At 34.2% G+C, this 9,749-nt stretch overlaps 1 protein-coding gene across 1 annotated transcript; it reads left to right on the forward strand.

Moving 5' to 3' along the window:
- Positions 1–3,950: 3,950 nt before the first annotated feature.
- LOC122019809 (FHA domain-containing protein FHA2-like) lies at positions 3,951–9,236 on the forward strand. Its single transcript, XM_042577350.1, has 3 exons — positions 3,951–4,582; positions 8,628–8,782; positions 8,862–9,236. Exons 1-3 carry the CDS (start codon positions 3,979–3,981, stop codon positions 9,060–9,062), a joined length of 960 nt encoding a protein of 319 aa, XP_042433284.1. The 5' UTR covers positions 3,951–3,978; the 3' UTR covers positions 9,063–9,236.
- Positions 9,237–9,749: the final 513 nt, after the last annotated feature.

Raw genomic sequence — 9,749 nt, forward strand, 5'->3', positions numbered from 1 at the left:
GTTCCGCAGGAGATACAAGTTTAACTTAAAAGAACACATGGTAGCTAGGAAAGGTTCAGATCACGTACAAAATTTTTGTACAGTGGAGTCATTGGGTTTTCCGAGTAGCAACCAACAATAATGAGGTCTTATATCTGCATCTCGTGCGACTACCCCAGCTATCCGACCAATTGAGACAATACCAAACCTATTAGGGCATGAGTCGGTGTCGAATTTGGTGGAAAATTTATATTGGGCGACCTCAGTATGAAGTATTCACATGTGAAAAAACATACTAGGAGTTTGTCTTCGCAAGCAAAGTACTTAGATGGTCTTACAGGGATGATGAAGATTGCAAAGATTAACTACCGACATATTACTGAGTGTTTTTGGATGAATATGATGGGCAAACTAAAGGGAGGGTCGCCCACCTTTAGAATTAGTTACGTGAAGCTTGAGATTATAAAAAAATAAAAAATCAAAAGTAGATTGATTTTTTAATAAAATTTTCATTTCAGTTTATTCTCTTTTGTAGAAAAATGATCTTACAAATTTAAACTTATTAAAATAACCCTCCTAAATTCAAAACTTTTCTATTTTTTCCAACTTACACTAATTAATTCTAGAATGACCGATTCAGCCCTATAAAATTTTTTCACTTATCACTAAGAATAAATCGAAAAGTTCTCATACTGGATGATCCATCAATAGGGATGATAATTTTCTCTGAATCTAATGGAAGATCCAATATTCAATCTAAATAGAGTAGGTGTTGTGCCCAAAAGATGTTCATATATCTCTATAATAATATAATATTATACACTTTGGGCCTAAGCCCTCATGGCTTTACTCTTGGACTTTACCTAAAAGGTCTCATGTAATGGAGATATCTTATATCCTTTTAAACATATGATCTTTTCCAAATCTTTTCAACGTTGGACTTTGATTGAATCCTAAAAATATGGTATCAAAGCCATGGTCCAAACCATATATCATATGGGATGACCTTGAACGAATTTGAGGTAGGCCCGGAGCAGGTTAGGTTGACCAGATATTTGTGGGGATGCCTAGAGCAGGTCAGGGTGATCGAAAACTCACAGGGAGACCCGGAGCAAGTCAGGGTGACTGATGCTCGCGGGAAAGGCTCGGAGTAGGTCAAGATGACCAGATACTCGTAGGGAGACCCGGAATAGGTCAGGGAGGACTGGATGCTCACAGGAAGACCCAGAGCAAGTCAGGATGATTGAATGCTCGCGAGAAAGGCCCGGAGCAAGTTAAGATGACCGGATGCTTACGGGGAAGGCCCGAAGCATGTCAAAGTGATTGGATACTTACGGGGAGGCCAGGAACAGGGCAGGATGATCGGATGCTCGCGGGGATGTTCAGAGCAAGTCAGGGTGACAAGATGTTGGCGGGGAGGCCCGGGGTAGATTCAGGTGATCGAATGCCCATGAGGAGGCCTGGAACAGGTCGAGAATGATCAGATGCTCACAGGGAGGCCTAGACCATAAGAATAATGATGGTCTTTCGTTTAAGGGGAGGATTGTTGGGATTCAATCAAAGTCCCATATTGAAAAGATTTGAAAAAGATCATATGTTTAAAAGAATGTAAGATATCTGCATTGGCATAAGACCTTTTGAGTAGAGCCCAAGAGCAAAGTAACAAAGTATGGAGGGACTACATCCATACCTGAATATCCGATTAAATAATATATATATATATATATATATATATATATACTCAAGGTATAGAGGGACTACATCCATACCCAGGGGCGGATCAAGCAAGCAACGACATCAGCGGTCGATATCCGATCATTTAATAAGTATAAGGATGAATATATGATCCTCGATGGGTATGAAGATGGAGGATATGAAATCTGACTCATTACTATCTCTATTCATCAACCCAACCTTCTTGGTTAACCGTTCATTAAAAAAAAATTATCCGTTAATTTATCGAAATTAAAACTTAATTCTTTTTTTAAAATAATCTAGGTATTTAGCTGTGGAAATCGATTAATCTTAGAGATAACTCATCCATATTAAAAAAAATTTCACTTACCATTAGAATAAATTAGAAATTGCTTACATAGGCCTATCTAATTCATTGTTAAATGTAGGTACTGTATTTCCCAGCTGCCAAAACTCTTGTACGTGTATACCTTAATTATGTTATTGATATGCACATATGGCATCATTAGAAGAATTATTAGAGCAATAGTGAAATTTTAGCATTTAATTTTTAAGAAAGAGACATATATAAAAAGAGAAGAACAAAAAAATTTAATATTATATAACTCATGTTTGTTCCTATCTAATTCATTGTTAAATGTAGGTACTGTATTTCCCAGCTGCCAAAACTCTTGTACGTTTATACCTTAATTATGTTATTGATATGCACATATGGCATCATTAGAAGAATTATTAGAGCAATAGTGAAATTTTAGCATTTAATTTTTAAGAAAGAGACATATATAAAAAGAGAAGAACAAAAAAATTTAATATTATATAACTCATGTTTGTTTAATATTTTAACTATAAATTAAAATCAATGAAAAAATAAATACAATAAATATTTGTGTTATTTATGACCATGAGATTTAATTTCTATGGCTCTTAAAATTTTAGAATTTATACTTTATAATTGTCAACTCAAGGCTTAGCCAGTTTTATATGTTCATACTATTAAAAAATTTACCTATACTCTCCCATCATAATTTCAATTTTACATTAACTCCTTGTACTTTAAAATTCTATTTCCATTTTCTAACCGGACATTAATTTACCTAATTATTCTTATATTTTTTAGATAAAAAAAATTAAAAATGAGTATACTTCATCTTACATTCACCACATTAAAATAAAATATAATATATTTTTTATCTTATTAAATTGTGTTCAATTGGATAAAAAATATATTAGATTTTCTTTAAATAGTACTGAAATTAAGATGAATTATATTAGGTGGCAAAAAATCATACTCAATTTGATAAAAAAACATACTCAATTATAGTTTAAAGTACCGAATTTAACAGTAATTATATTTATTTTTAGACTTTTAGTACCTAAAAAATATGAGGGGTAATTTTAATAGACAATATACTCAATTCTAATTTAATGTGCTGAATTTAATAAAAATTATACTTATTTTTAGATTTTTATATTTAAAAAATATAAAAGATAATTTGAATAAAAAATATACTCAATTCTAATTTAAAATATTAAATTTAAAAGAAATTATATTTATATTGAACTTTTTTAAATTATTTTTTACTTTTTATACTGAAAAAATATAAAGGATAATTTAATAACAATGTTTACACCAGGGAGTAAAACTTTATAGATAGAGAATGCAAATAAAAATTTTTAAATATGAAAATTACATACAAAATTAAAATTATAGTCGAAGATTTTTTTCCAATTAATCGTCAGTCATATACTCACTCACGTGAAAATGTGAAATTTAAAATACAATATATAACAAATGAGTGTAGAGTGTTTACATGGCGATTTTAAAGTTCGTCACTTTGAAAGCTTTTTATTAATCCTAACAAAGAAAAAAAATTAAAATTTAACAAAAAAATAATGAAAACTTGAATTACAATTAAATAATTTCTTGATTCCAGGAAACAACTGATTTTGGATATATCATGGGTCGGGTCGTGTAGCCTGAACCTCCCCTAATTTGAAATTGGGCCAATCCGAACCCGTTAGCCGGTCTAATCAGATCGAATAAGCGCCACTTCGCATCGATTAACACCCGTCTCGGAGAGCAGATCTTCTGGTCCGCAATTTGCGGACCAGGGGATGGTCCATTACATGTGGACCTTTGATTTGAATGAACCCCACTTATTTAAAGATGGGGTCCATTCAAATCAAAGGTCCAGATCAGTGGACCATCCCTTGGTCCGCAAATTGCGGATCAGGAGATCCCGCCCGCCCGTCTCGTTGTGGCTCAAGTCTGTCCACCACTCCTTTTGCCCCTCTCTCGCTGCCATGGCCAAGGGACGAAGCGGCGGCTCTGCACGCCGCGGAGGAAGCGGCGACGCCGACGAGGACGACGCCGTTGTGGGTTTCGCAAAGCTCCAGGGCGAGGACTTTGAGTACTACATGCAGACCTACTCGATCTTGTTGGGCCGCAGCAGTAAGACGTCGGAGGTGGATGTCGACCTCGCCTCCATGGGCAGCGGCTTGAGCATTTCCCGTTGCCATGCCCGCATTTTCTATGACTTCCCTCGACGCTGCTTCTCCCTAGAGGTCCTGGGGAGGAACGGCTGCATCGTCGAGGGCGTACACCATCAGCCTGGGTCGCCGCCTATCAAGCTCGACTCCCAGGACCTCATACAGATGGGAGAAAAGATGTTCTACTTTCTTCTTCCATCCCAATCCATCGTCGACGAGGCCTTCCCAGGAGACGCTGATGATGCGCATAATGATAAGGGGGGAGGGGAGGAAGAGGGGGAGGAAACAGAGGAGGAGGAGGAGGAGGGCGCTGCGTTTGCAGAAACTGGAAAGTTTTGGAAGAGGAAAAGGATCGATTTTGTCGATGAGCATGTTGGGGCTGTTGGTCATGGCAGGGCGGCTGCGCTGGGACATTCAGGTCAGCGACAAAGGTCTCTCTTATTTGGTTGTCTATAAATTAGAAAAGTTCACGCTTATCCCTAGTAGTCTGTTCTGTTCATGAGTCATTATTGGCCGTGAGCAATAGAAATCGTATATTTGAAGATTAGAGATTGCAGGAGATTGCTGGAATAAGATGAAATTTCTTTGTTGATTGTCAGCATACCATTATATACAGCTTTACAAGATATGTGAAGACTCAACATAGGAGAGATCATATTGAGTTTGGGGCATAACAATATTTGAAATTATTGATACAGCAATAGCTTGACAGCAGCCTAACATCTATTGTATGGACATAGAATACATGATTAGCTGCATGATAAGTGGAAAAGGTCATAGGAGGAGATTAGTCTTGTTAGGAGATTACTTATATTGGATGTTTTCGGAGAAGAAACAGATCTACCCCCATGCATCTTAGAACTGTCCAGTAGCCCAAGAATGTGTTTTGGTTAAACCACAACCATCAAGGTGTTGAATAAGCTTCATGCTGAGAAAGAAGTTAGCCACACCAATGTTACAAATGACAAACTCATAATCTAAACAGCGTGATAGAACATCTGTGGGCGTGGAGTAATTGCCAATGATGATTGTGTCAACAAATAAATGAAAATAAAAATTCTAGCAGAAGATTTATATCAGTAAAATAGGGAGGCATTTGTCTTGGATCTTTTAAATGAAAGAAAAGTGTTGGAAGTGTCTAATTGTCCTATTTTCCAGTTAGAGAAGATGACAAGGAAGGCAATGAAGACAATTGCGTTGTTGTGATTTTACTTACCAGATTGAAGATCCAATAGAGTTTATGATGGATGTTTTTGGCCGCTAGACAAGCCTTAGGCTGATGGATGAAGCCATCAATATATCATTTGAGTGCCATTTCAAAATAATGAATCAAACTCTGAAATTATAGTTGTGTCATGTAGGGCCTTTGGATGTTTGACTGAAGCATATAGGTACTATTTGATAGGATGAGGCCATTATTGCACTTGTAATGGGATGGTGAGTTAGAGCAAAAGGTAGTTGGCTGCCTTTGAGTACAATTTTGCTAGAGATCATGCCTTTTGCAGAGGAGTTATACCATTCATCAAGACATTGTTTGGTGGAGCAAAACAAGATGCAACTTTGTTTGTTGGAGGTACTTCTGAAGAGGAAGTTTGCTGTGTTCTTGATGATAGGCTTGATGGCATGCTGGAGGATGAAGTCACATAAGATTTCTTATCTAGTGGAAGGAACAAGAACATTGACTTTGTCTGGCCTTAAAATTCGAACACCTAAAGGAGTCATAGTAGACACTGCTAGTGAGAAGACAACCTCATTAAAAGTAGCATGTCTAGAAATATGAATAAGTGCTGGTGATATGTGTACAATAATAACCATTATACATATTTTTGAGACCAAGTAAAATGCTAAATCTAAAACAAGGTTAAGTTTATAATTATTCTAAGGAAAAGAAAGGATAACATAACATACATAACTAACTATGCAAAGAAATTTATGCTTGAGAATTCGACCATAGGGTGTCGATATTGGTATCAAATACAAAGTATAGGATTATTTTTTAGAATAATTAATCTTAGAATTTGGGAGGTAGAGAGATTGTTGTGGGAGTGTAATAGAAGACATAAGGAGTATCTTATAAACAAATAATGATTATTCTCAATTTATCCATTCTGTTCAGAGTTTTTTTTTAAAAAAAAAATATTTACCAGAGAGAAAATTTAGTTTTATAATTAAATAAATGTGAAACATGTCCTAAAAAATAATGAAAAATTTCATCAAATTCATATTGATTTTTTGTGGAAATATAACTTAGTATATTACCTGAAATCATCTTTAAAACACAATATGATGTATAAGAGACTTGGAATAGGTCGGCTAACAATGATAAATGTTAATTAGATTTAGATGTAAGGAGGAATAACCCTGTCAAGCATCTTACAATAATGCTAGATTGTTCTCCTACAAAATCAATTGTATGGGTAGCTGAAAAATGATAGGATTCACCCTCAGTTCCTTATGGAGAAAAACTTTTAGGGTGTGTTTGGTTCGGGGTTATCCTTGATAACCTTGGTTATCCATCCAAGATTATCAACGAAAATCTTGTTTGGTTTAGGTAATAAATGATTCCCGAGTAATGTTCCATGCTCGATACGTCAGCAAAAGGGGCATGCAATCCAGAATCGAAAAACCTCGGAGAACTGAGGTTTTTCTTGATTCCGGGATTAACAAAATTCTTTTACCCAAAATACCCTCAAATAAGAGAAAAATATGATAAAAAAGAAAAAAATAAAAAATATTTTTTTTAAAAAAAAAATAAATAATAGAAAAAACATTAAAAGATTTAAAATAATAAAAAATGGGAAAAAAATAAAAACCATTAAAAAATATAAAAAATGTAAAAAAATTAAAAAACATAAAAAATAATAAAAAAACGTTAAAAAATATATATAATAGAAAAAATATAAAAAAAATTTTAAAACGAAAAAAATAGAAAAAATAAAAAAACATAAAAAATAATAAAGTAAAAAAACTTTAAACAATTTAAAAAAATAAAAAAATAGGAAAAAAATAAAAAATAAAAAAACACACATAAAAATAAAGAAAAACGTGAAAAAAATAAAAAAAAACGTAGAGTTTAAATAATAATAATAATAATAATAATAATAATAATAATAATAATAATAGTAATATATATGGTTGGTTTTGTAACTAAGGGTAATATAGTAAAATATTAAACTAAGTTATTTATTAAAACCTTCAAACAAACAAGTTTTTATTGCATTACCTTGGTTGAACCAAACAACATTTGGTTATGTTTTATTCCCTATAATCTTGGTTATGTAATTACTATACATGATAATTTGAACCAAACGCACCCTTAGTTTTCGACCTCATAAAGCATTCATGACTCATGAGGATAAAATTCAAATGAGATATTATATCATATGTAAATTAGAAGTTAAAAGTGGAATTTTCTTTATAGAAGGTAATTGTAGAATAGTTTTAAGGCAAATGCACTAGAGGAAGAGGATATAGCGTGTTTTCAAGATGATTTATTTTCCAAGTGTAGAATATTCTACAGCTGTTAATGCAAATTGTGTTAGACCCATGTTAATTAGGTTGTGATCCTCTGGTGTAATATGATGTGAAGAATGGAGATTTCGATACGCAATAATTTTAGTAGTGTTGTTTTCATACAGCTTGTGGAAGCTCCTGATTTCGATTAGGAGTAATAGACTTTTGAATTTAATATAGACCGGAAAGAAATACGTGAGATGATTCAAAGCTCTATTTTTGTGAACCAAACCTCCAAGGAGTTCGAGATCTTCAATGAATTAAATTTAACATCTTCCTCAACCTCATCCTCTACCATGGGCATATTCTTGTCTTCCACGTCAAACTACCAAACTGGCATTATTGGCAAAAGGTGGAACCGCCACCTTAGCGGCCCCCTGGCCCCGGCCCCACAAGATTCCAGAGGGAGTTAATCACAGTTAATGCTGGGCAGGATAGGTGACTGGGGGTCGAAGGAATTTTTGGCGCAGCAAACCAGGGTTTTTTATCCCCGAGTGCAACTGGCGACCTTCGACCCCACAACTTCATTGGCAAGCTGCAGGCACCTAACCAACTGATCCAGCCCGTGGGGGCTTACCAAACTGGCATTATTGATTGATAAAGATGTGGTATGGTACCAAAGGTTCCATGCTTTTGATTGTCATCGTATGTTAGGAACTTTACAGTTTATTTTTCTGGACATTTATATTATCCCCTACTAAGTACTTTTTTCCCTGTTCATACAAATGATTTGTTACAACATGAGATTCAGGGATTGCATGGTTGATAAACTAAAATATCATATAGTATTTCAGTCTCCCTTGGATCTGGTCAAAAGTTGATGATTAAATCTAATTATTTTGCATGTTATACATTTCTGTTGCATATCATCTACATCTAGGAACTTGCAACTTATCCAACCAGTGTTTGGCACTGTAATGAATCTAATTACTTTATCTAATTGGATGAAGAAATGGTCAAGACGAGGTCAAGAGCTGACAGAGAAGCAGACAATCAACTACTGCTGCAGTTGGAAGAGAAAGAGGTCATCTCGTCTATAACTACTTTGCTGCCTAGTCTTTGTGGCCCTGGAGAACAGTTCCCCATTGAAAAACTTCATGCGAAGGTGCTTCTTTTTAGTATAAATCCATATTCCTGGAATTACGGATGTTTAACAGTTGCATATATATTTTCCTTTGATGCAGTTATTCGAAATCTATGGCCATGTATGGCATCGTAGCCGGGTACGAAGGTATTTAACATCTGAAGAGTGTCCTAAACGTGAAGCGAAGGGTAGGCCTTGGTTTGGCTTACTGATGCTGCTAAAGAAGTATCCGGAGCACTTTTCAATTCATACAGAGTTTAAAGGAAGAGTTGTATCAGAACTTGTTTCCTTAGTTCATTAGTCTCAGGGTTTTATCTTTCATCTCTATTGGAATCGTCTTATATCCTTCATAAAACCAGAAGGAACTCAAACTAAAGATGGACTTTTATGTTGCCATCTTGATTCCTTTTGCTAAATAGAATGATGATGCAAGATGGCGTCCAAATCCAAAAATTTTCTCTTTTTTTTAATTTTATTTTCAGATCTCAATCCATGTTTTTTTTTTTGTGGCTTTTCAGGTAAGTAAGTTTCAAAAGTACTAAATATCCAATATTATTGAATATATTTTTGAATCGATTGAGCTACTGTAGCAATTGATTCGGTAATATTTTATGACGGCGAATAATTTTTTCACCGATTATGTTTTAGTCAATTTGAACATAAGAAATAATGATAATCGACACCACAAATGAGTGGATTCTTCTTTTTCGGAAAATAATTTTTTTAAATTTTTTATTAGTTCATTTTAATTGATGGATCTTAGCCATTTTAAAAACTAAAAATTTTATATGTTTAAAATAGGGAGATTCCAAGGGTCTCATTTGTTGGGTCAGTGATTATCAATCGATTGAGAAATTTGTTGATTGCTATATATAATTTCTGAATCATTTGCATAAAGACAGTTTAGGGGAAAATTATTCGATTGCTACACTACTGTCTTAGAAATCGGAAAAATTTACATGCAATCACTAATTAGAATTAAAATTTT

The sequence above is a fragment of the Zingiber officinale genome, chromosome 9A (genome assembly GCF_018446385.1).
Source record: "Zingiber officinale cultivar Zhangliang chromosome 9A, Zo_v1.1, whole genome shotgun sequence".
NCBI lineage: Eukaryota > Viridiplantae > Streptophyta > Magnoliopsida > Zingiberales > Zingiberaceae > Zingiber > Zingiber officinale.

Coding starts and splice junctions, on each gene's coding strand:
- LOC122019809 (XM_042577350.1), top strand. CDS start 3,979: ATGGCCAAGGGACGAAGCGGCGGCTCTGCACGCCGCGGAGGAAGCGGC. Junction 4,583..8,627: donor GGCTGCGCTGGGACATTCAG/GTCAGCGACAAA, acceptor AATTGGATGAAG/AAATGGTCAAGACGAGGTCA. Junction 8,783..8,861: donor TTGAAAAACTTCATGCGAAG/GTGCTTCTTTTT, acceptor CCTTTGATGCAG/TTATTCGAAATCTATGGCCA.